At 34.6% G+C, this 27387-nt stretch overlaps 2 protein-coding genes across 3 annotated transcripts in view; one reads left to right on the plus strand and one right to left on the minus strand.

Moving 5' to 3' along the window:
• The window catches only part of LOC137655630 (pancreatic triacylglycerol lipase-like), a 45166-nt gene extending 36420 nt beyond the window's left edge, over nt 1-8746 (plus strand). For both annotated transcript variants that reach the window (XM_068389549.1, XM_068389548.1), the window contains exons 11-12: nt 2722-2910; nt 8120-8746. In XM_068389549.1, the coding sequence (XP_068245650.1) occupies nt 2722-2910; nt 8120-8225 (295 nt within the window). In that variant the 3' untranslated portion in view covers nt 8226-8746. The remainder of the gene's footprint in view (nt 1-2721; nt 2911-8119) is intronic.
• Nucleotides 8747-11520: 2774 nt separating this feature from the next.
• LOC137655908 (uncharacterized) lies at nt 11521-26920 on the minus strand. The gene is made up of 6 exons (XM_068390127.1): nt 26872-26920; nt 20914-21117; nt 18702-19799; nt 15278-15465; nt 12830-13157; nt 11521-12243 (listed from the first exon to the last, which is right to left on the minus strand). Exons 1-6 carry the CDS (start codon nt 26918-26920, stop codon nt 11525-11527), a joined length of 2586 nt encoding a protein of 861 aa, XP_068246228.1. The 3' UTR covers nt 11521-11524.
• Between the last annotated feature and the right edge of the window lie 467 nt (nt 26921-27387).

The raw sequence follows: 27387 nt of genomic DNA on the forward strand, positions 1-27387 counted from the left end.
GCTCCACAACCTCTTTACTTGATCCCAGTAAATGCAGGTGATTATTCAATTCATAACTGTATAAACCCGCTAATGACAATCCCATCTTACTAACTTTGATGGTTGCTTTTCCGGTCCCAGACAGCAGGGGAAAACCCTAATCTCTACACGCAGTGTTCCCCAACCCTGGGGTAAATTACCCCAGTGGGGGTAATGGACCCGTATTTTTGGGGTAATCAAGATATTCTGAAATTGAGTTATTCACATTCCCATAATTATTGCCATAATTCATACACAAAATCTGCAATTTGTTTTGGATCCTTAACTATCAATCGGGTCATTGATTAGTTGGAAATAAAATTTTGGGGTAATCATTTAACCCTTTCACCCCCGAAAGGACATACCGGTACATTCTTGCAAAACATTGTTATTTACATGTTTTTGATAACTTTATGAGAAACTTCAGGCATTTTCCAAAAGAATGAGACCAACCTGACCTCTCTATGACAAAAATTAAGGCTGTTACATCAATTTAAAAAAAATATATATAGTAATTTAACCTTACCTTGGGGGTAAAAGGGTTAAAAAAGGTTGGGAAACACTGCGTCTACAGGATCTTGAAGGCAATCTCTGAAATCCACAGCCTTAGGATTCCAGAAGGATTCAGGCCCTTCTGTCTCTCGATAATTCCTGTAGGATAAGGCTACTGCCTATCCCGTGCTTATATCCACGTAGGGTTTGTCATACTACAGTTGACTTACGGCCAGGTCCATCGTTTATTGGTTAAATTATCAGGACAAACGGAATCGTTTAAAAAAAAAAAATTTCAAAAGGGGCCCCATCTCTGCTAAAATCAGACTTCCAGTTCATACTTGTGATGTGATACTGTTAACTATAGTCCATTTCTTTTAGCGAGTCATATTTGCACCGACCCGCAAGGGTGCCCTTTTAGCTCGGACAAGTTTCCTGGTCGCTGATTGGTTAGAATTATCTTGTCCAACCAATCAGCGATCAGGAAATTTTCCGAGCTACAAGGGCACCGCTGCGAGTCGGTGCAAATATGGCTCGCTAAAAGAAATGGACTATAGGACTTAAAAGAAAAATTTCTATTATTTTTTATTATTATTCTATTATATCCACTATGGGTTTGATATACTACAGTTGACTTACTACCAGGTACATCGTTCATTGGTTAAATCTTCAGGACAAACTGATTTCTTTTAACTATTTTCAAAAGGTGGCCCCCATCTCCGCTAAAATCGAATTTCTGGCTCTTACTGGCGATGTGAAACTGTTAACAACTGGACAAAGAAGAGATTTTTCTATTGTTTTCATTACTTAAAATTACATTCACATGGAACAAATAAATGTCCAAGTTTGAACAATAAGATCTCCAATAGAGAATATACAGAACGTAGAATATCGATACTAAAGAAGTTATGTAAACCAGAAGTTAGCATAAAATTATCAAAAATTATAGATTTCATAAAAATGTCAGATTATTTTACATATTCACGATAATTTTAACTATCCCATAATGTAGTGACAGACGGTGAGAAAGGAGGTAAAATGTTTAGTGAGATTCCCGTAGAGTTTATTCAGTGTAACGGGCAAACGTTCTGAAGGAAAACTCAAAAAATAAACATTTATATTATTCCACTACTTTGCTTACTAGGATAAACTTTATCATGTACACCATTATTATATAAATTCCTTCATCAGTTCGAAACAGTGTAGGAGACATTTGTGTTTAATACTCGAATTCTTAAATTATGCATTATTAGATACATTGAATACACTAATAGACATATGTTAGCTCGGCCCTAGTACGAACAGAAACTGAAAACATATCTAAAATGAACAATTCTGAATATTTTATTATATTTATTCACTATCAAATTATATTTTTATATAAAGATAAATTTAGTTTTCTTTTTGTGACGAAAAGGGTTTAGCTAAACCCTCCATTATGGCTGTCAAGTTCTCAGCGAGTCCAGAGCTCAGAGAAAAGTACAAGGGCTTTATAAGTTTCAGGCTCTACGAATGTTGACACAATATCTATTTCTATTCAGCATTATGAAGCTTCATCTGTGGTGGATAATGTGGGAGGGTGGGCTGTGACACCCTAGCAGTACCAGCTGAACTCGGTTGAGTCCCTTGTTGGGCTGGAGGAACGTAGAGAGTAGAGGTCCCCTTTTTTGTTTTGTTTCTTGTTGATGTCGGCTACCCCCCAAAATTGGGGTAAGTGCCTTGGTATATATATGTATGTATGTATTAAGGACAGACCTAATGATCATTAATAATGAAAATATAAAAGATAAATACACAGTAGATATATGGCCAGACTCAATATACGATACAGTTCATTGGTTTTCTTGTAAAAGTTATATAAATCATACCCTCATGTCAAGTTGACCTTGCGTATCTCGGATCTTGTATTATAGGAAGTCCAACATAGTCTTCGCTAGATGTTAGTCCTAAATCATTAATAATTGTGGATAAAACATAAATTTTAACTAAAATGATTATCTATTGCTAATTGCCAACTATTGTATTATTTCAGACGTTATTAAATTCAATCAAAATCTAAGAAACATTACTAATTTTCTACTTTTCCTCACTGCACTTCAGCATCACTAACCCATACTTCCACTTCACTGAAACAGATTACAGTATTGTAGCTTATATAACACTGAAGTTGAGACTGCTCATGTTGAGAAACAAACCAATTCTATCTTCCAGGCCCACATTTATTGAACCCGGCGGAAGCCTAACTTGGGTTGGGTTTTCCTCTCATCTGGGTCCTCTGAACGCCCTCCAAGTCGACTACGAGGAGGACCAGGGACTCCTCCACGCTCTCATCTTCAGGTTCAGTCAGCCAGCGCTGTACATCGAATCCTTCACCGTCGATGAGTTATCAACGGGAGCCACGTAAGGAGCTGTGCTGTTTGGTAGACTTTCCTTAAATCTAAGTTGGTCATGTGTAAATACTATATAGAGATCAGGGTTGCCATGTTGGCCTTTTTTCCGGCCAAAAAAAACTCAAATTTGACCTTTTGTATTTAAATAGGTTGCCCTTTAGTAATATGAAAAAAGCCGAGCCTTAAATACTATATTTTTGACCTTTTTCTATTAATGGGTTGGCCTTTTAAAGATGCTGTTGATTAAAAATTGACCTATTCTCATTTAGAAAACCTGGCAACCCTGATAGAGATGGGTTACGGTTAGGTCTAAAGGCAGTTAATTCTAATAGCCAGGCCTTCTCCATCATGAGGCTCAATACTACGCAGTACTCTAGAAGCTTTATTCCAGCTGTTACCAAGTTGTGGAATGATCTTCCTAATCGGGTGGTTGAATCAGTAGAACTTCAAAAGTTCAAAGTTGGAGCAAATGTTTTTATGTTGACCAGACTGACATGAGTCTTTTTATAGTTTATTTATGACATATTTGTTTTTGATGTTGTTAATAGTTTATATATGACATATCTGTTTTGACGTTGTTACTTATTTTAGAATGATTTATTGTTAATTTGTTCTCCTCATTTATTTATTTCCTTATTTCCTTTCCTCACTGGGCTATTTTTCCCTGTTGGAGCCCCTGGGCTTATAGCATCTTGCTTTTCCAACTAGGGTTGTAGCTTGGATAGTAATAATAATAATAATAATAAATGGCCAACGGAATTGATATGCATAACTTTTTATACATAATTAAATCTGTGTTTTGTTATGTTGAATAGGATGACATAAGTCTTTTTACAGTTTATTTATGAAAGATTGATTTTAATGTTGTTGCTGTATTTAGAATATGTTCTTATAATTGTTCATTATTTAAATCGGTGTTTTGTTATGTTGAATAGGATGACATAAGTCTTTTTATAGTTTATTTATGAAAGATAGATTTTAATGTTGTTTCTATATTTAGAATATGTTCTTTTAATTGTTCATTACTCCACTTGTAGTTTATGTTTCCTTTCTTCACTGGGCTATTTTTTCCCCTGTTGGGCCCCTTGGCCTTATAGCAACCTGTTTTCCAATTAGAATTGTAGCTTAGCTTGTAATAATAATAATATGCTGGCATTCTTCTTATCGCTATTATCTTCATCTTATGCCTTTATACTACCTTATCTCAAGAAATCGTTATCTATTCAAGCAGCTTCGTGCACCCTGGCTAGTACAGTGATAACGTGTTTGCCTAGCATTCGCATTATTATTATTATTATTATTATTATTATTATTATTATTATTATTATTATTATTAGCCAAGCTACAACCCTAGTTGGAAAAGCAAGATGCTTTAGGCCCTAGGGCTCCAATAGGGAAAAATAGCCCAGTGAGGAAAGGAAATAAGGAAATAAATATATGATGAGAATAAATCAACAATATATCATTCTAAAAACAGTAGCCGCGTCATAACAGATATGTCCTATATAAACTATTAACAACGTCAAAAACAGATATGTAATATATAAACTATAAAAAGGCTCATGTCAGCCTGGTCAACATAAAAACATTTGCTCCAACTTTGAACTTTTGAAGTCTCACTGATTCAACTACCCGATTAGGAAGATCATTCCAGAACTTGGTAACAGATGGCATAAAACTTCTAGAATACTGTGTAGTATTGAGCCTCATGATGGAGAAGGCCTGGCTATTAGAATTAACTGCCTACCTAGTATTACGAACAGGATAGAATTTTCCAGGGAGATCTGAATGTAAAGGATGGTTAGAGTTATGAAAAATCTTATGCAACATGCATAATGAACTAATTGAACGACGGTGCCAAAAATTAATATCTAGATCAGGAATAAGTAATTTAATAGACCGTAAGTTTCTGTCCAACAAATTAAGATGAGAATCAGCAGCTGAACACCAGACAGGAGAACAATACTCAAAACAAGGTAGAATGAAAGAATTAAAAAACTTCTTCAGAATAGATTGATCACCGAAAATCTTGTAAGACTTTCTCAATAAGCCATTTTTTTGTGCAATTGAAGAAGACACAGACCTAATGTGTTTCTCAAAAGTAAATTTGCTGTCGAGAATCACTCCTAAAATTTTAAGTCATACAAATTTAAAGAAACATTATCAATACTGAGATCCGGATGTTGAGGAGCCACCGTCCTTGACCTACTTACAATCATACTTTGAGTTTTGTTAGGATTCAACTTCATACCCCATAATTTGCACCATGCACTAATTTTAGCTAAATCTCTATTAAGGGATTCACCAACCCCAGATCTACATTCAGGGGATGGAATTGATGCAAAGAGAGTAGCATCATCTGCATATGCAACAAGCTTGTTTTCTAGGCCAAACCACATGTCATGTGTATATAGTATGAAAGGTAATGGGCCAAGAACACTTCCCCGTGGAACACCGGATATCACATTCCTATACTCACTATGGTGCCCATCAACAACAACTCTTTGAGATCTATTACTTGAGAAATCAATAATAATGCTAAGAAACGACCCACCCACTCCCAACTGTTTCAGTTTGAAAACAAGGGTCTCATGATTTACACGGTTAAAGGCAGCACTAAAATCAAGGCCAATCATACGAACTTCCTGACCATTATCAAGGGATTTCTGTGCAGCATTGGAGATTGTAAGAAGAGCACCACATGCTCCAAGGCCTTTACGAAAACCAAATTGCAAACTAGGGAGTAGGTGATTACCTTCAGCAAACCTATTAAGACGTTTTGCCAGAAGAGGTTCAAAAACTTTAGATAATATGGGAGTTATGGAAATTGGGCGGTAATCAGTGGGACTTGAGCTACCACAAACACATTTACATAGAGGAGTAACATTACCAATTTTCCAACAAGTGCTAAAAGCTCCTCTTCTTGCTAACTTGCGCAAAATAACATAACTTCGGAGCTAAGAAATCTGCTATCTTTATAAAAAACAAAGGGAAAATACCATTTGGGTCTACACCTCCATAAGCATCAAGGTCCATCAACAGAGCTTTAATCTCACAAGGTCGAAAAGCTAAACTAGTTAGTTTAGCCTCAGGAAAAAAGGAATGAGGAAGGTCAAGTTTTTCATTACTCTGTTTACTGTCAAAAACGTCAGTCAAAAGGGTTGCATTTTCCTTTGGACAGTGAGTGACTGAGCCATCTGGTTTAAGTGAAGGAGGAACTGTTGCATCTACACCAAAAAGTGCAGATTTAAGGGTAGACCACCATTTATGTTCTTGAGTTGTACCAGAAAGGGTCTTTTTTATGGTTAAATTGTATTCCTTTTTTGTTGAGGCATAAACTCTCAGAGCAAAAGCTTGAAACTGAGTATAGTTGTTCCAGGTCAAATCTGGTCTGTTACCCTTCCAAAGGTGATAGGCCTCCTGCTTCTCCAAATAAGCACGTCTACAATCATCATTGAACCACGGTTTGTCCTTCACTTGGTACCTTAGCACACGAGAAGGGATACACCTATCAATTATGTTGACTAGATTCTCATTCAAAGGGACAACAGGATCTACACTACTATATAATTGTGATCAATTCAAGCACAAAAGATCATGCAAAATCCCATTCCAGTCTGCTTGGGATTTCATATAAATTTTACAAGAGTATGATATATCAGTAACAGGCTGCTCAGTCTTCACTACTAATGAAATCAAGGCATGATCAGATGTCCCGACTGGAGAACCAACCTTACTAGTTATAACGCCAGGGGAGTCAGTGTATACGAGGTCCAAGCAATTACCAGACCTGTGAGTAGCTTCATTTATGATTTGCTCACAGCCTGATTCAGAGGCAAAGTCTAAAGCCCTTAAGCCATGGCGATCGGTAGGAGAGATAGAACTTAACCACTCCCAATGGTGAGCAAAAGAAGCCTTTCTATCATCTTCTTGTAACTTAGCCATAATGGTAAGAAGACAATCGAAGATAGAATCATCCATGTCTGGATTCCGGTAGATCGAACACAAATAAAAGTTGTTATGCCTGCCACAAACTTTTATTACCTGAATCTCATGACGTCCACATTGATAGCAGGACTTATGAGAAGCAGGGTACTCGGTCATAATATACACTGCCATTCCCCTGGCATGGCAGCAGATCGATCCCAGCTCGGGATCGTGAGTTTAATCTGTTTACTGGAGAGGCCACTGCTGTGTTTGGGCCCCACAGGTGATGGTTGGACTTAGCCGGCTGACGTTCTGGTGAGCATCTATTCTGATGACACTGGAACTGAAACCTTTACCCGCCAGACTACTTCCTCCCTCATTTAATCTATAAAAACCGGTACTCTTTCGCTAACACAGTTATCTTCCTGTTGTACCAACCGTGTGTCACACGATCGTACATAGTTTATTTTGTTTAAATATTATGCTTGTATTTTCGCTCTCCCCTCGCACTAAAAAGAACCTGAAAACACATGTCTGATTTTCTCAATGGTAACGGTGTTGATTTTTAACATGAAATTTCTTGTTGCCTTGAGCTTTTGTATATAAAGGAGAGTGTTCTATAATAAACTCACTCAGTTGCTTGCACCCTGTCTTTGAGTCACAACCTTCTCTCGGCCCGTCACACTGTACTGCAGGATCTAATAATTCTCTCGAGGCTTTTCTTTTTCTGTCCGTTCGTTTGTTACTGTTTCTTTACTATCCTCTAAGTTGTTCTTGTTTTCCTAGTGTTTTTGGGTAAAAGGAGATGTTAAGTATCTCCTTGTATTTACGTAGAGAGACTCAAGAAATCAGCTAATCTTGTGACGTTTTCGTAGGGGTCTGGGTGCTGTTCGAGCCTAGACCAAGAGGTAGGCATATGTGAGGGAAAATATAAGCCAAGAATATGTTTACTAGAATATATCGTATAACAGAAGATGAAATAGGCAAAGCAAATTTTAACAGAATACATTTGATATGACAGATCAAATATCTACAAAGTCACTGTATGTTATTATGATATTGATAGAAATTTGATAAACGAATGTATAAAAATGAAAGAAACTATAGCTATGCAAACGTTAAACTAAAATAATGCTTTTATGATATCAGAAAATTCTATCATCACATTCTTTAGCTTCCTAATTTTCCTTCTTATGGCATTGGTTAAATATTTGCACAAAATATGTCATTTAATTTCAACAATATTCTCTCTTAAGAAACAAAAATGAAGTTAATTACAATTTCCTTTTCAGAACGACTTTCAAATTCTGCGGTTCCAGAATGCAGGCTGGAGAATCCCACGTGTTATTCGCTAATGCACAATGTCCTGAAAGAAGTGAAACTACTGAAGCAGTTTGAAACGTGTTTATCTCTGCTTTATATAGCTTCGAGGGACTATAAACCCATGGGTTGTTTCAAAGGACAATAGACCCATTGGGTTTTCGGTATACTGTATCAAAAATTTCCGGTAAAGTGTAAACTGATATTCATCAAGTTTTTAAACTTATGACCAATGTTGTACACAAAATGAGAAGTAGGCCTATGTTAGCACTAGAAGTTGAGGCTAAATAGCTCTTTCCAGTATTTTGGTACCAATCAGCCACCAAGTAGCAAATACTATTGCCGAAGTGCTAAAATGTTAAAATAGTCCTATATATAAAGTGTATATGACCTAAAGAACTATTTTGACAGTGAAGTAGGTCTATGCTCCACAAGTAATGAACATGTGAATTTTCTGAAATTATACATATAGGCTATTTTAATATCCTACGGGAATTCACTATTATACTGGAGGTGCTAGGCCTCCATATCGAATTCCATGTTGACCTAAATTTGACATAAAATGTTATTGTAGCATGTTTTCATATAAGTCTCTTATGATATAGTTTTTTTATAAAGTTTTTGAAATAAAGACGCTTCAAGTAATTAACCTCATCAGGGTAAACTGAGAATTATTAATTTTGCTAGAATCTCACAAGGACAATATTGCCTTGAATGTTGTTGTTTTAGAACTATCTCTGGGCGGTAGCTCTTTGACTGTAGCCCCCAAACCTTGAATAGTTTCAGTGCGATAAGACTGGTGTTACACTATGTGTTTTAACAGGACCTGTGAAAAAGTAAGTGTGAAAACCAGGTTTAAGGTTTTAGGCAGATTTGTTTTATACCTTTTCGCATGGTAGAGAGTTCATATCCTAACTCAAGCCGGTAGACTCCACTGAAAACAGAGATCTGCATTTTGTGAGCTAGGCCGCTGTGCCAGGGATGGGTTAGGTTAGTTTAGAGTACTTTAGTTACTCACTGAGTGTCTTGGCTGAATGATACGGTACTCTGCTGATAATTTTCTAGACATAACCTCAGTCTATCAGCCGTAAGTCTACCATTTGTAAATAGCTGCCTCGCTTGTTGCGGTCTAGAAAAAGGTTTTGAGCTGGCAATACGAACTCTGAAGTTTCGCTAATCAACTGGAAAGTTATCACACAAAGCACGTACACAAAAAAAAAAAAATCCTTTCTGGTGTCATGACAGGAATCGGGTAACATTTCAGGCAACTCTGTGTTTACTCAGAAACTCGGACGCAATCTAGTAAAGCCACGATATAACTTGAGCCGCCATTAAACAGCACAACAATAATAAGAATAGGGAAGTGGGGAATATGAGGAAAGGATGAGTACCCCTGGATACAATCCAGTTTATAGCTCAAAGGCAGGTACTCGGGAAGGGAAAGATTAAGTTAATAGGGAGAAAGAGAAGTACAGGAGAAGAATAAAAGAGAGGGGCAGACCCTCTTGCGATATTAGGAAATTGGTATTATTATATTAGTATTCCGGTAAGTGACTTTTGCGGCCTCTTGTTAGTGGTAGTCTCCGAGTCCATTGAGGATAATCTAGCTTAAATGCCTTAATAGTAAATGTCGGTTTGCAGTTCCCTATCGTTCTTTCTAAATACACATACACTGTCTTTCCTAGTTCTGGTTCCTAATTTATCTTGTTCAAAACACGTAAAAACGCTTGCAGTAAGTTTATCAACTAGTTTCAAATGGTTCCCTACAGGGTGTAGGACGTTGCAAAAAAACCGGAGACAAAACATGTGGATATTAAATGGTTTAATAAGTAAAATATTTGTTTTCACTAAACAAGTAAGTAGAAAAATAGAATGTAAGTCAATATTGCGCCAATGATCTTTATAATAGACTAGGAGACTATTTGGAGAACACAATGTCTAGAAGATAAGTAGCTTAGAGAAATGAAAAAGTTTTACTTGACATTCTAACAATCAATATTTCGCAAAGTGCTGAAATATTTCTTTTTATTTTGTCATTTTTAAGTAAATAGAGAATATGACTGCAGTTTGTCAGTAAAATTATCAAGCAGACAAAAGATAACTTGCAAAACACATTTCTGAATGCGTAGAAATATTACATATTTTGATAAGAATACATGAAAATGCATGAATTTATTTTTATTTTTTATATTCTTGAAGGTTTTCTTCACCGAAGTTTGTTTTCATAAACAGTTTTAACCAGTTTGTTACCGTTGTCGTCAGTGTAGTATCAAGCATCAATATTGGATTGAGTCATACAGTGCTGTTTTCGCAAATAAACAGGTACCGAGCACACTGTGTGCTTATATATTCTATCTATATACAGAGCATTTGTTGCCAAACAAGTGTGACTGTAAATCCAATTATATAAGGCAGCTGCTACTTTCAAAAGACCCGCTAGTACTAGGGTTCAAGGTAATAGTATACAACACCACGCTCTCCATTTACTCCAAAATAATGCATCCCTCAAGTTTTCATCTTCTTGCACAGTAATTAGGTGGTTATTTAAATTATGGGAAAGCAATAATTAGCAAGATATGTACACTGGCATCACGAATTCTGTTTGGTTGACTGTGTTGACATGTCAGTTCCTAGTCGTTTGGTGAGGAAACCGAGCTATTTTCTTTTTATAACCCCTTCCTCCTTCCTCAACATATCTTGCTAATTATTGCTTTCCCAGAATTTAAATAACCACCTAATTACTGTGCAAGAAGATGAGAACTGCAGGATTGCATTATTTTGGAGGTAATGGAGAGTGTGGTGTTTTAAACTATTACCGGGTTCAGTGATCTCAGCCTACAAATTGGTTTGAGTGGTGGCAATCTCCCATGCAGTATATATCACAAAATGGCTTATGTTTTTGTAAGAGTTCTCTTGCTTGAGTGTATACTCAGGCACACTATTCTATCCGTTTCCTTATTTACTTTCCTCACTGGGCTATTTTCCCTGCTGGACCCCTTGGCCTTGTAGCATTCTGCTTTTCCAATTTGGGTTGTTGCTTAGCTAGTAATAATAATAATAGTCAGATGTTTATCACTAATCAGCATTTATACCCATATTCTTATAACTAGTGTACGTGACCCGTCAAGAATACGGCTAAACATTTAGATAGTTATGCACATGTACCCCCTCTCAACAGGGTATGACTGCTCTCTCTTTACCCTACCCAAGGGACGATAAGGGATGGGGGTCACCAAAAAGATATATGTAGTCAGACACTTGTTCTTTATTACATAGGGGAGCTGAATACTTAGAAATAGTGGGAAATTACCTGAATTACCTAAAAATATGATGCTGCTATCTTTCTAGTAATAAATCCAGCACCCATTTTTTTCTATTTATGAAGTTGAGAAGATGATATAGGCTATTATGAGAATAAATAGTATAGCTGGAATAGCCAGTTGGCAGAAGGTATTTACTTTGTGACTTCTCTTGGATACCGGATAGGATACTCTCTTCATTTTAATGGGAGCCACTCTATCTTTGGCCTCTTGCATATTGAGATGGTTTATAACGACCAAAATGATGATGATAGAGAAGTTGATAAAGATTGTCACGACAAACCAAACATCAAGGAGCTTCAGGTAGGATGTCTTTGGAGTAGTCTCAGAAATCTGCGTGAACAGTGTTGCCAAAACCAGAAGGGCAGTCAGTGATACCATGATGCGATCGTTGAAATCCTCCAGATTAAAGTACAGAGTTGAGTATGAAATGACCACCATTAGGAAGGTTGGGATATAGGTACTGCTAATGTGGAATCCAGATAAGTTATCCATACTGATGATGATCTTGCGTCCGCTGTAGTTGTACCAGTCGGAATCTACCATCGTTAGAGACTCGACTTTGTATTCACCCAGGTTCTTAGCCCCCAAGAACTGAACCACATCACTTGAAGTGTTGAAAGCAACCAAGTCTTGAGTGAAGTATTTCATTCTGATCTTGAAGTGACAGCGTTGGGTGTCAAAGGGATATTTGACGAAATTCATCTGGCAGGAAACTTTGACGTTGAACGTTTGAGTGAGCTTCAGGGAGTTATTTGAACCAGGGTAAATTTCATCTGGAAAAGACAAAGGGGAACATATTCAATTATATATATATATATATATATATATATATATATATATATATATATATATATATATATATACATATAATGTTGAAGAAATTGATAAGGTAAGCTCACATTTTATCTCTATCTACCAGTCTACTTCTACCTTGGATTATTTGTAGTCTGTTGGGACAGACTGGGTGTAAAACTTCAAAAGTTATGACTGGTTTTTCACACTTTAAAAGGCAAACAAACATAAGGACATCACTTAACATAAGGTTCCCCAACTAACCTAACCTAGGAGCTGTATCCTTACCTACTTACCTACAAGATCCTTAACTTACTTTATGACTAAGTCTCATCCCTGTGTTTCCTTCCCAGCCAGCTTCTTTCAGTTTTGTATTATCGTATTTCAGACAAAGATAAAAAACAATTCCCCAATAAATAAGATCCATTTGACAAGTAATAAGAAAGTTTATGCCTGTTCCAACCACCTACATTCATCCCTCTATCTTTCTATGAGTAACATATACTTCACCGAGGTTAAAGCTCCCAAACCTCCCCCGGAAATAAAGAACACAAACTTAAAATTCACCTTCTCGAACCCTGGTGACGTCATCAGGCAAAGGCCCAGACTGCATGACAGCCACGAAGGTCTGCCACCTAAGGATGGTATCTGCCTCGCTCCCGGTGTAATCCTCGAAGAGGAAATCAGGCTGCCAGATCTGCTCTCCCCTCCTGACGACGTTGAGGGTCTCTGCGTAGTTGAGGCTCAGCATGTCTAGGCGGTTGTCCCTCCACATGAGGGTCACGTTTGCGTCTAAGGTCATCTTCATGCGCAGTGTGTCTATAGGCTGTATGGACATGATTGTGATGAAGAGGAAGATACGGGCTGGCTCACTTTCTAAACGGGCTGGTGGTACCTGGGAAGCAACAAACGTATTATGAATAGTCTTTTTTAAATAGGAACAGAGGAACCAAACAGATAAGTATACTTTTAGAGGAATCTAATAGCAATATATACAACCACAACAAATCCACCCGTTTCTTGTCCACTGCAGGACAAAGGCCTTAGACATGTCTGGGGTTTGGCCAGTTTTCATACACCACGCTTCCAGAATCCTGAAATCACTGGTCGTTTTGCTTAGACAGCCTCTAGAATGTTTATAACTCATCGAGAAGGATAAAATCACTAGATATTCGGTGATCAATCTATTCTGAAGAATTGTTTTAATTTTTTCATTCTACCTTGTTTTGGGTATTGTTCTCCTGTCTGGTCTTCAGCTGCTGATTCTCATCTTAATTTGTTGGACAGAAACTTACGGTCTATTAAATTTCTTATTCCCGATCTAGATATTAATTAATCTTTGGCACCGTCGTTCAATTAGTTCATTATGCATGTTGCGTAAGATTATTCATAACTCTGACCATCCTTTACATTCAGATCTCCCTGGACAATTCTATCCTGTTCGTAATACTAGGCAGGCAGTTAATTCTAATGGCCAGGCCTTCTCCATCATGAGGCTCAATACTACACAGTATTCTAGAAGTTTTATTCCAGCTGTTACCAAGTTGTGGAATGATCTTCCTAATCGGGTAGTTGAATCAGTAGCACTTCAAAAGTTCAAAGTTGGAGCAAATGTTTTTACGTTGACCAGGCTGACATGAGTCTTTTTATAGTTTATATATGAAATATCTGTTTTTGACGTTGTTAATAGTTTATATATGACATATCTATTTTGATGCGGTTACTGTTTTTAGAATGATTTATTGTTAAATTGTTCCCATTTATATATTTCCTTATTTCCTTTCCTCACTGGGCTATTTTTCCCTATTGGAGCCCTTGGGCTTATAGCATCTTGCTTTTCCAACTAGGGTTGTAGCTTGGCTAATAATAATAATAATAATAATAATAATAATAATAATAATAATAATAATGATGGTGGGAGATTTTCATCTGATTGCTTACAGCAAACCAAGATAGTATGGGTGGCACTGACTATTATTATTATTATTATTATTATTATTATTATTATTATTATTACTTCTTAAGCTATAGCCCTAGTTGGAAAGTAGGATGCTATAATCCCAGGGGCCCCAACAGGGAAAATAGCCCAGTGAGGGAAGGAAACAGGAAAAAAATATTCTAAGAACAGTAACAACATTAAAATAAACATTTCCTATATAAACTATAAAAAAAATTAACAAAACAAGAGGAAGAGAAATTAGATAGAATATTGTCCCCGAGTGTAACCTCAAGCAAGAGAACTTTAACCCAAGACAGTGGAAGACCATGGTACAGAGGCTATGGCACTACCCAAGACTAGAGAACAATGGTTTGATTTTGGAGGGTCCTTCTCCTAGAAGAGCTGCTTACCATAGCTAACGAGTCTCTTCTACCCTTACGAAGAGGAAAGTAGCCACTGAACAATTACAGTGCAGTGATTAACCCCTTTTGGTGAAGAAGAATTGTTTAGCAATCTCAGTGTTGTAAGATGTATGAGGACAGAGGAGAATATGTAAAGAATAAGGTTTACTGATCATGGCTATACGTAAACCCCTTCACGACGTTAAGGTATCCCCACTCAGAAAGGGATGCATCATCATATAGGCCTACCATTGTTATGGACTTCATATTATCACAACAATTGGCTAAAATAAGTTTTAAATTGATATATGGTAAACTCATGAACTCATGAAACATTTCCTTTTCCCTATATATTTTTCAAAGCTAACTTACTCTTGACTATGTATATTTTTACAGTATCCTATTCAAAAGTATAATTATTGAGAGATTCAAATATCTCTTCTGTCGGTTTGGAAGAAGAATGAAAACATTAGTGGTTAACTGTTTACGAACCATCTAAATATCACAGCTAGATCAGAAAAAAAATTCTATTTCAGTACTTTTTAAAGACAATCCGGTAGTTCATATTTGTAAAATAATAATAATAATGATAATAATAATAATAATAATAATAATAATAATGATAATAATAATAATAATAATAATACAGTATTTATAATTCGGGGACTATCGTACCTCCCGAATATAATCGTCGGGGATGACAACGGCCGAACAGTTTGTCTCGTCACTCTTGTCGGGGCAGTTGACCGCCAAGTCACACCGCTGCATCTTCTGCGTGCAAGTCCCGTCGTTGCAGGTGTATTGGTCAGAACGACACGCCGTCAGGAGGAGGAGAATGCGATTGGCGTAGGGACACCTGTCTCCTGAAAGTATAATAAAGTAGTAAGTGTGTAAAGCATAATTTAATCTTCTCCTGGTCCTAGTCCTATCTCGCCTACACTGCCTTGGGTTAGAGTTCTCTTGCTTGAGGGTACACTCGGGCACACTTTTCTATCTAGTTCCTCTTCCTCTTCTTCTCTTAAAGTTTTTATAGTTTAAATAGGAAATATTTATTTGAATATTGTTACTATTTCTAAAATATTTTATTTTTCCTTATTTCCTTTCCTCACTGGGCTATTTTCCCTGTTGGGGCCCCTGGGCTTATAGCATCCTGCTTTTCCAACTAGGGTTGTAGCTTAGCATTTAATAATAATAATAATAATAATAATAATAATATACCTTCATCACCACATACATCCATCATTATCATGGTAGGCTATTTCATTTTATAGTTATACTATTTACTATCATTCTCTTACTATACTATCTACTATCATAATTGGAGTATTTATTACAATGGTCATAGAATCATATGTTTGCTGTCATCCAAATGTCATTGTCAGACTAGTGTTGCAGTTTAACTACTTACTGTGATAGTCAATGAATACCATTTGTATTTATGTAGTACATTAGTTTATAATTATGAATAATTTACTAGAAATAAGGTAACTTTCGCTTCTGGGAATCATTTAACGATGGGTTGAAAGTTGAAATTATCTGAATAGTCACAAACAGCCATTCAGGCAGTAAGCCTAAACAATGTATTTCGCATTATACAAGTTAACAAAATGTGCAAAAAAATATCTGACAGGATTTATAAACAAAGTAAGATAGCTCACATTGTCAGTAGACTCACGTGGTCAGTTGAAAACAGATTCTCACAGAGTGAACATAGTGCCTATTGATAAGTTCAAGCGTTTTAAAAGTTTTATATAGTTCGGTTGGATATGATTATTCGATAAATTTTTTGATAATTGGACCGTTCACACACACACACGCACGCACATTTGGTGAGTAGTTCAACATTTTAATAGGATACCTAACCACAATATAGATTAATCTCTGATTATTATTATTATTATTATTATTACTATCCAAGCTACAACTCTAGTTGGAAAAGCAAGATACTATAAGCCCAAGTGCTCCAACAGGGAAAAATAGCCCAGTGAGGAAAGGAAATAAATAAATGAAGAGAACAAATTAACAATAAATCATTCTAAAAAAGTAACAACGTCAAAACAGACATGTCATATATAGACTATTAACAACATAAAAAACAAATATGTCATAAATAAACTATAAAAAGACTCATGTCATGTCCGCCTGGTCAACAAAAAAGCATTTGCTCCAACTTTGAACTTTTGAAGTTCTACTGATTCAACTACCCGATTAGGAAGATCATTCCACAACGTGGTAACAGCTGGAATAAAACTTCTAGAGTACTGCGTAGTATTGAGCCTCATGATGGAGAAGGCCTGGCTATTAGAATTATAGTGTATCGTACATGTAGGCCTAGCTGTTCAGCTAATCAACACATGAAAGTCTAGCAGTGTATTCTTCAGCTGTGAAATAAACTCGTGCTCGTTACAATTGTTCTAAATCTGTTAATCCCATCCTTGTAACATTGAAATTTCACAGCAACTACAATTATAGTCTTAATTGACCTTTTTACAATTTACTTATCGGAGAAATTGTTCTTTCAGCCAGAATATTGTGTTATCGACTATAATTTCCATAGCATTTTCTGTAAAAAAGAAAATTATATTTATCAACCTTTATGTTTTATCATTGTTATAGTTTTTTATCATAGCTATAAACTTTACTATCAAAACTTTTTAATTTAGATTATCTTCATTAGGTTTTACCAAGAGTCACAATTTACAATTCAGTCATAATTTACAATTCAATTGCCTTAAATCATCCTACTCTTAGTACTACTTAAATGCTACTATTTATGATCAATGATATCAGTGTATTTACTATCCTAACCGTATTTATTATATCTTAATAGCTACTCTCATTACCTTCACCTGAAGGTTACATTTTCATAGGCGTGTAGTTATATTTGCGGTTGGGATAACTCGATAACTATTTGACTGAAAAGTTTGGGGGTTATTGGGTCAAAGGTCAAGGTTTAAAGTACCGAAAAGGTAAAAAAACTTTTTTTCTCTTACATCGTGGTCAATTTTTATCCGATTTGCATGAAACTACTGCTAAAATGGGCATATTTTAATTCCATATCTTGTGATTAGGGAGTGATTGAGTGAAAGGTCAATGCAAAAAAGTCTGTTATATTGTGGTAAAATTTTATCAGATTTGCACAAAACTAGTGCCAAAATGTGCATAATCTAATTTTCTATCTTGTGATATACAACACGATCAAGGTCAATGTCACAAAAATGTCAAAAACGTCTTTTTGTTATACCGTGGTCGAATCTCACGCCACCAAGACACCTTGTTCAAAAGAGGGTAGGTGTGGTTAAGTAGCTAAAAGGAATAAGTGATGGTGTGGGCCTCAAGTCAGGGCCCCACTCTAAGAAAGTTTTGTTGATATCTAGGGATTTCTGATTGGTTTACATTGAGCCAACCTTGTACCAGTATTGGTCTTCCAAAGGCTGTCTGTAGGTAGCAAAAGAATCACTTAGTACTATAGTCCATTTCTTTTATCGAGGACGATTTGCACCGACTCGCAGCGGTGCCCTTTTAGCTCGGAAAATTTTCCTGATCGCTGATTGGTTAGAATTTTCTCGTCCAACCAATCAGCGATCAGGAAACTTTTCCGAGCTAAAAGGGCACCGCTGCGAGTCGGTGCAAATCTGCATCGCTAAAAGAAATTGACTATAGATTCGATGATGATTTTTTTTTTCACTTTAGTGTAGGAATAGCCATAGTTTTCTCACCTAATTGTAGGAATAACCACAAATTTCTTTGCATTTTCTGCTGATTGAAGGACAAAAGGGCGTATCGTGTAACAATTTCCTAATGGTCAGGGGAAGAACGCTTTACTTTGCATGCACCAACCTCTCGTGTCCCAGTGGCTAACCAAATAACATCAATAATACTTCTCATTAAAGTTAGAACCCACCAAAAATAGATATAAATCAGTGTATGTGACAGCTACTTGAAATAACCTCAGGTAAGGTCTTATCTTGACAAACTAACCAAATAACACCCATAATACTCATCATTAAAGTTTGTTAAAAAGAAGAAATAAATCAATGTATGTGACAGCAATTGACTTGTAGTATCCTCGGATAAGGTCTCGCCTTTACAAACTAACCTTTTATGATCCAGTGATGAAGCCCAAAAGGATACTGCATTGGGCCTGTTAATTCCATTGTACCTTTGACGTTGCCATTCAGAGAGTTATCTATTTCCCAAGTTTTGTTATTCCAGAATATTCTAGAGTTCGTGAATCCGTGAAAAACTGGCTTGTCATCATTAAGATCCGTTATTATAAACTTATGGTCAACCATGGAGTCGTGGCACAGACCTCTCAGCCTCAGAAGTGCTGTCTCCTTGAAGGTGCACATTGTGCAGGTTTTGAAAGTGCAAGGATATACGCTCCAGTATCCTATCTTATAAGAATCCATATATACGCAGTGGTAATCAAAGGTTGGGCGATCGTAGCCCTTCTGAAAGTGGGTGTAAGAAGCCGTTTCGTTGGTGTAGATATTGATGTACTGGTAAGTCCCACCTCTCAGTTCAGCCTTTAGACCAATCCACAAATTTATGCCCCAGTTAGCTGAGCACTTCTCAATGAAGTTCCTGGATACGTTGGTGATTAGTTCATTATCTTCGTCATTTTTTGGAATGATGATTTCCCCCTTCAACATTCGGCATAGCTGTTTTGATTCTTCTAAAGTCCTCGTTTCTGGAAACATCACGTGCTTTGAGGATATTCTTCTACAGGGCTCTGTTTCCGATATTTGCTTAACCTCTGTGTTACCAAAGACCTTCCAGTTTTCGTCGAAGGACTGGAAAGAGACCAAGATATCCTTTGTTAACTGTAAATTACATTCAGTAAACTCCTTCAGGATGTCATCTCCTAGAGCCTTTCGGAAGATAAATAAATCAGCCAAGTAACCTTCGTAAGTTTGCTCTATGTTAAAGCCACCTCCATGGATGTCTTGCTCCTGCCCGGCCATAAGTATTCCACCTCCTACAATTTGCAATGTTGAGTCACCCGTTGGTTCAACTTTACCGTAGTAAGTGTCATTGTTTATCCTCAAGGTGTAGGATTCCTTTTCAAGATCTACAGCCAAGCAAAAATGAATCCATGATCGTGGGAATAAGAAATTTTTCTTAGGACGATGGACAATCCTGCCATTTCCTCCACAGCAGATAATTTCCACGGAGGGCTTCTCCCAATCAAAGTCTGTAATGAATTATGACCAAAATTTAGTCTACATTTTTTTTTTTTTTTTTTTTTTTTTTAGATGTCAGTATTCTGAAGTCCGTAAGGCCAGACAAGAATTTCCTTTTTTTTTTTTTTTTTTTTTTTTTTTTTTTTTTTTTTTTTTTTTTTTTTTTTTTTAGATGTCATTATTCTGAGGTCCTTAAGGCCAGACAAGAATTTCCTTAAAAACTTTATAGTGTTTACATACTGTAATGGTTATAAATATTGATATTTTCTTTTCAAATAACCACAGCAAGTATAATGAAAACCAATACTGTATATACACTACTGAGTTTAACAATTCAATTATTGAATGATCACACCTCTTAAATTTTCTTGGTGTCAATTAATTATTAACACATCATAGATAAAAGATATCTGATAGTCAATTAGAACCCTTCTTTAACACAATGACTAATGACATATTTATCCTTTTTAACATCTTTACACTATTTGCACAATACCCTTTCCTTTTAATATTGATTATAAAATCAGGTAACGTAAATTAACTTATTTTTTGTCGTCAGTTTTGAAACATATTGCAAAATTTGATGGCAAAGCATAACTTGAAATCTTATCTTTAATTTTGAAATATATAGTAAAATTTGACGGCTAAGCATGAAAAATTAAAATCTTACTTTAAATTTTGAAGCATATTGCAAAATTTACCTGCAAAGCATGAGAAATTAAAATTTGACCTTCAATTTTGAAGCATATTTAAAAATTTAACGGCAAAGCATGAGAAATTGAAATTTGACCTTCAATTTTGAAGCATATTGCAAAATTTAACGGCAAAGCATGAGAAATTAAAATTTGACCTTCAATTTTGAAGCATATTGCAAAATTTACCGGCAAAGCATGAGAAATTAAAATTGTACCTTCAATTTTGAAGCATATTGCAAAATTTACCGGCAAAGCATGATGAATTAAAATTTTATCGTTAATTTTGAAGCATATTGCAAAATTTACCGGCAAAACATGAGAAATTAAAACTTTACCTTTAATTTTGAAGCATATTACAAAATTTAACGGCAAAGCTAGTAAAAGTTTCCCTCTTATTAACAATGTAACACCATTTTTTACAGAAACTCACACAGCATAAACTCATCAGGGAAGCTTTCGATCGAGTAGCTGATGAGCGGCATTGTGTTCGACCTGGTGTGGATGAGACGAATGTGGAAGCATGTAGTGAGAGCTGTCAGAGTAGGGAGAGAGGGACCATTCCAGACGATTCTGGAATCCAGGCTTGGACGTCCGTCTGACTGCAGGTAGACAGCTGTGCGGGTAAGTTCCTTCTCTGGCAATTTTTGTTTTTGTTTTTTAATAAAAGATCGTTTTAGTAAGAGGTTTGATAATAAAAGATCGTTTTAGTAAAAGGTTTAATAATAAAAGATCGTTTTAGTAAGATGTTTCATAATAAAAGATCGTTTTAGTAAGAGGTTTAATAATAAAAGATCGTTTTAGTAAGAGGTTTAATAATAAAAGATCGTTTTGATAAGAGGTTTGATAATAAAAGATCGTTTAGAGGTTTGATAATAAAAGATCGTTTTAGTAAGAGGTTTGATAATAAAAGATCGTTTAGAGGTTTGATAATAAAAGATCGTTTAGAGGTTTGATAATAAAAGATCGTTTTAGTAAAAGGTTTGATAATGAAAGATCGTTTTAGTAAGAGGTTTAATAATAAAAGATCGTTTTAGTAAGAGGTTTAATAATAAAAGACCATTTTAGTAAGAGGTTTAATAATAAAAGATCGTTTTAGTAAGAGATTTAATAATAAAAGATCGTTTTAGTAAGAGGTTTAATAATAAAAGATAGTTTTAGTAAGAGGTTTAATAATAAAAGATGGTTTAGTAAGAGATTTGATTATAAAAGATCGTTTTAGTGAGAGGTTTGATAATAAAAGATCGTTTTAGTAAGAGGTTTAATAATAAAAGATCGTTTTAGTGAGAGGTTTAATAATAAAAGATCGTTTTAGTAAGAGGTTTAATAATAAAAGATCGTTTTAGTAAGAGGTTTAATAATAAAAGATCGTTTTAGTAAGAGGTTTGATAATAAAAGATCGTTTTAGTAAGAGGTTTAATAATAAAAGATCGTTTTAGTAAGAGGTTTGATAATAAAAGATCGTTTTAGTAAGAGGTTTAATAGTAAAAGATCGTTTTAGTAAGAAGTTTAATAATAAAAGATCGTTTTAGTAAGAGGTTTGATAATAATATATCGTTTTAGTAAAAGGTTTAATAATAAAAGATCGTTTTAGTAAAAGGTTTAATAATAAAAGATCGTTTTAGTAAAAGGTTTAATAATAAAAGATCGTTTTAGTAAAAGGTTTTATATAAAAGATCGTTTCAGTAAGAGGTTTAATAATAAAAGATCGTTTTAGTAAGAGGTTTGATAATAAAAGATCGTTTTAGTAAGAGGTTTAATAATAAAAGATCGTTTTAGTAAGAGGTTTAATAATACAAGATTTTTAGTTAGAGGTTTGATAATAAAAGATCGTTTTAGTTAGAGGTTTAATAATAAAAGATCGTTTTAGTAAGAGGTTTCATAATAAAAGATCGTTTTAGTAAGAGGTTTAATAATAAAAGATCGTTTTAGTAAGAAGTTTAATAATAAAAGATCGTTTTAGTAAGAGGTTTAATAATAAAAGATCGTTTTAGTAAGAGGTTTAATAATAAAAGATCGTTTCAGTAAGAGGTTTAATAATAAGAGATCGTTTTAGTAAGAGGTTTGATAATAAAAGATCGTTTTAGTAAGAGGTTTAATAATAAAAGATCGTTTTAGTAAGAGGTTTAATAATGAAATATCGTTTTAGTAAGAGGTTTATATTAAGAGATCGTTTTAGTAAGAGGTTTAATAATAAGAGATCGTTTTAGTAAGAGGTTTGATAATAAAGGATCGTTTTATTAAGAGGTTTAATAATAGAATATCGTTTTAGTAAGAGGTTTGATAATAAAATATCGTTTTAGTAAGAGGTTTAATAATAGAATATCGTTTTAGTAAGAGGTTTGATAATAAAATATCGTTTTAGTAAGAGGTTTAATAATAGAATATCGTTTTAGTAAGAGGTTTGATAATAAAATATCGTTTTAGTAAGAGGTTTAATAATAAAAGATCGTTTTAGTAAGAGGTTTGATAATAAAATATCGTTTTAGTAAGAGGTTTAATAATAAAAGATCGTTTTAGTAAGAGGTATAATAATAAAAGATCGTTTTAGTAAGAGGTTTGATAACAAAAGATCGTTTTAGTAAGAGGTTTGATAATAAAAGAGCGTTTTAGTAAGAGGTTTGATAATAAAAGATCGTTTTAGTAAGAGGTTTGATAATAAAAGAGCGTTTTAGTAAGAGGTTTAATAATAAAAGATCGTTTTAGTAAGAGGTTTGATAATAAAAGATCGTTTTAGTAAGAGGTTTAATAATAAAAGATCGTTTTAGTAAGAGGTTTGATAATAAAAGATCGTTTTAGGAAGAGGTTTGATAATAAAAGATCGTTTTAGGAAGAGGTTTGATAATAAAAGATCGTTTTAGGAAGAGGTTTGATAATAAAAGATCGTTTTAGGAAGAGGTTTGATAATAAAAGATCGTTTTAGTAAGGGGTTTGATAATAAAAGATCGTTTTAGTAAGAGGTTTGATAATAGAAGATCGTTTTAGTAAGAGGTTTGATAATAAAAGATCGTTTTAGTAAGAGGTTTGATAATAAAAGATCGTTTTAGTAAGAGGTTTGATAATAAAAGATCGTTTTAGGAAGAGGTTTGATAATAAAAGATCGTTTTAGTAAGAGGTTTGATAATAAAAGATCGTTTTAGTCAGAGGTTTGATAACAAAAGATCGTTTTAGTAAGAGGTTTGATAACAAAAGATCGTTTTAGGAAGAGGTTTGATAATAGAAGATCGTTTTAGTAAGAGGTTTGATAATAAAAGATCGTTTTAGGAAGAGGTTTGATAATAAAAGATCGTTTTAGGAAGAGGTTTGATAATAAAAGATCGTTTTAGGAAGAGGTTTGATAATAAAAGATCGTTTTAGGAAGAGGTTTGATAATAAAAGATAGTTTTAGTTAGAGGTTTAATAATAGAAGATCGTTTTAGTAAGAGGTTTAATAATAAAAGATCGTTTTAGTTAGAGATTTAATAATAAAAGATCGCTTTAGTAAGAGGTTTAATAATAAAAGATCGTTTCAGTAAGAGGTTTGATAATAAAAGATCGTTTTAGCAAGAGGTTTAATAATGAAAGATCGTTTTAGTAAGAGGTTTAATAATAAAAGATCGTTTTAGTAAGAGGTTTAATAACAAAAGATCGTTTTAGTAAGAGGTTTAATAATAAAAGATCGTTTTAGTAAGAGGTTTGATAATAAGAAATCGTTTTAGTAAGAGGTTTAATAATAAAAGATCGTTTTAGTAAGAGGTTTAATAATAAGAGGTCGTTTTAGTAAGAGGTTTAATAATAAGAGGTCGTTTTAGTAAGAGGTTTAATAATAAAAGATCGTTTTATTAAGGGGTTTAATAATAAAAGATCGTTTTAGTAAAAGGTTTAATAATAAAAGATCGTTTTAGTAAGAGGTTTAATAATAAAATGTCGTTTTAGTAAGAGGTTTAATAATAAAATGTCGTTTTAGTAAGAGGTTTAATAATAAAAGGTCGTTTTAGTAAGAGGTTTGATAATAAAAGATCGTTTTAGTAAGATGTTTAATAATAAAAGATCGTTTTAGTAAGAGGTTTAATAATAAAAGATCGTTTTAGTAAGAGGTTTCATAATAAAAGATCGTTTTAGTGAGAGGTTTCATAATAAAAGATCGTTTTAGTAAGATGTTTAATAATAAAAGATCGTTTTAGTAAGAGGTTTGATAATAAAAGATCGTTGTAGTGAGAGGTTTAATAATAAAAGATCGTTTTAGTAAGAGATTTAAAAACATATTTCAGCACACTGCAACCAATTTATTTTGACTAAAGCCTAAGACTATTTTTAGATGAAATTATCTTTAGTGGAAACTTGACCAATATGTTCATCTCTATAAAGATGCTGATTTAGTGCAGGGGATTTTTACATATATTAGCACACTTCAATAAGTTTATCTTAACCAAAGCCTGGGATAGATATCTTTAGGGGAAACAACTTACTTACCTACTTGTTTTGGGTTTAAATCCAACCCTCCACTGAAGTCGAGTGAACTACTTCTCGGGCGGGTCCATATTAATCATCTAACGAAACATTTTCATTATAACTTATACAATTCTTTGATTGTAGCATCTTCCAAATCATATGATCTTGTGGAAAGTAATGTCTTTAGTTTCTTCTTAAATTCAATTCAATTGAGGTTTAATTTTCGAAGTAATGTGTTACCGCACATGCAAATAAATTTACTTTCGTTTGATGTTGCTACAAGTTGTTTTTCTTATCAAAACAAGAGTGGTTTCTTTTCAAAAAGTGTTAAATTTCACACCACAAATATCATGACCATATAGAAAGTTCGAGGCTTCTTTTGTAGCCAAATTAACAACTATATTAATTACCTCCGCCAATGAAGTTGGAAGGTGGTTATGTTTTACCCCCTTTCTGTATCTTAGTGTGTGTGAGTTTGTGAACAGCTTCCTAGACACAAATTTTAATCGTAGAGTAACGAAATTTGCAGGAATTAACTGTTATATAAAAACCTGGAATTGATTAAATTTTGGAAGGTCAAGGTCCAAGGTCATGGTCAAGCGAAACCTCAGACACAGAGTTGTTATTGGGATAATAAACCAAATTAATGATAAAAATTCTCTTGTTAGTCAGTTATGTATTCTGTAAATTGCTCTTTGAAATGTCGTGTTTTCTTCTTTTCTTTTTTTTTTCTTTTACGGGTTTATTTCTTGCCCTCCAGACACTAAAGGTCTGTGCAGGCGGGCCTTGGTGTGTGAAAATAATTTCTTTCCAGTTAATATTTTGCTCTGTATCATTATCCGTTATTTCGCTAGCATTTGTATTCAGGCTTAATAGTTTTCAGGTCACTATTATAACACTTTCTAAAAAGATAAGTCTTCAGGTTTTTCTTGAAAGCTGCCACATTTTTGCTATTATTGACATCGAGTGGAAGGTCGTTGAAGAGTCTCGGTGCAGCATAACTGAACGTTCTTCCTTCTATTGCATGATTCACACTAATTTCGAATAGTCTATGTGGGTCATCAGCATGTCTAACTCTTACAGCGGCGCTGGTAGCTTCAGGGTAGGGGACAAATCATAATAGTCTCCATATTCTTGCATACGAGAGAATTTTGCAAGCAAACTTACAATTAAGTACGATAATTTGTAAGAAAACATGAAATTACACGCGAGAAAAGATGAAAAATGCTCTACTGCAATTCTGTAATTAACTTTAGCCACCCGTTGAGATACTACCGCTAGAGAGTAATGGGCTCCTTTGACTGGCCAGACAGTATTACATTGGGTCCTTCTCTCTGGTTACGGCTCACTTTCCCTTTGCTTACACATACACCGAATAGTCTGGCCTATTCTTTACAGATTCTCCCCTTCCTCATACACCTGACAACACTTGAGATTACCAAACAATTCTTCTTCATCTAAGGGGTCAATGCACTGTAATTGTTCAGTGGCCACTTTCCTCTTGTTAAGGGTAGAAGGGACTCATCAGCTATTGTTCACGTTTTTATAGTTAATATAGGAGATATATATTTTAATGTTACTCATAAAAATTTAATTTTCCTAGTTTCCTTTCCTCACTGGGCTATTTTCCCTGTTGGAGTCTCTGGGCTTATAGCATACTGCTTTTCCAATTAGGGTTGTAGCTTAGCAAGTAATAATAATAATGTGATGATGATGATGAAGGGTACATTTAGATGGTTTGGTCATGCTATTCGCACTCCCCAAAAAGAGATTAGTTCACCAAACTTTTAACTGGGCTCCACAAGGCACTAGAAGAGTTGGAAGACCCAGGCCTACATGGCTGAGGACTATGAAATGTGAAGTAGGAGGTGATGAATGGAGAAGTATTGATTTAAAAACTCTTAAGATATAGACGACTGGCGAAATCTAAGAGGCCCTTTAGCGTCAATAGTCTACTCACCTTCATGATTTCTATTTGCCGTAGACGTAGATTGGCTAATTATGGCCATGTAGAGCAGATATAGATAACGATGACAGGACATTTATCTAGACTGTAGCCACTCGTGGCCCACGAAGTAATGCCAAGAAAATAATTTGAACTCTGTGAATGATTTTTCATACAGAGACCTTTATGCTCAATGTTCATGCGCTATATGTTGAAACCTGGAGTAGTTCTGAGAGTAGCATGAGAAACGAAGATACTGAATCGACCGTGTAGTGTAGGGACTGTAAGTTACTGATCGATATTTCGGTTACATCTAATGATGTGTTTATTATTATTATTATTATTATTATTATTATTATTATTATTATTATTATTATTATTATTATTATTATTATTATTATTACGTTCAGTTTAGTAAGATCGGTGTTACTGTATGAGTCGTGGTATGACTATGAAAGAATATCCAACAGATTTTGAAGATTTGAGAACAAAGCCATAAGAATAATATTGGGTGTTAAATGGCAGGACATG

This window comes from Palaemon carinicauda, chromosome 16 (assembly GCF_036898095.1).
Source record: "Palaemon carinicauda isolate YSFRI2023 chromosome 16, ASM3689809v2, whole genome shotgun sequence".
Classification (NCBI taxonomy): Eukaryota; Metazoa; Arthropoda; class Malacostraca; order Decapoda; family Palaemonidae; genus Palaemon; species Palaemon carinicauda.

Excerpts from the sequence above, each read along its gene's own strand:
- LOC137655908 (XM_068390127.1), bottom strand. The coding sequence starts at position 26,920 with ATGGCCATAATTAGCCAATCTACGTCTACGGCAAATAGAAATCATGAA. Across the intron at positions 21,118-26,871 it reads GGCAAATAGAAATCATGAAG|AGAAGGAACTTACCCGCACA; the intron begins GTGAGTAGACTA and ends AAAAATTGCCAG. Across the intron at positions 12,244-12,829 it reads CGTCACCAGGGTTCGAGAAG|ATGAAATTTACCCTGGTTCA; the intron begins GTGAATTTTAAG and ends TGTCTTTTCCAG.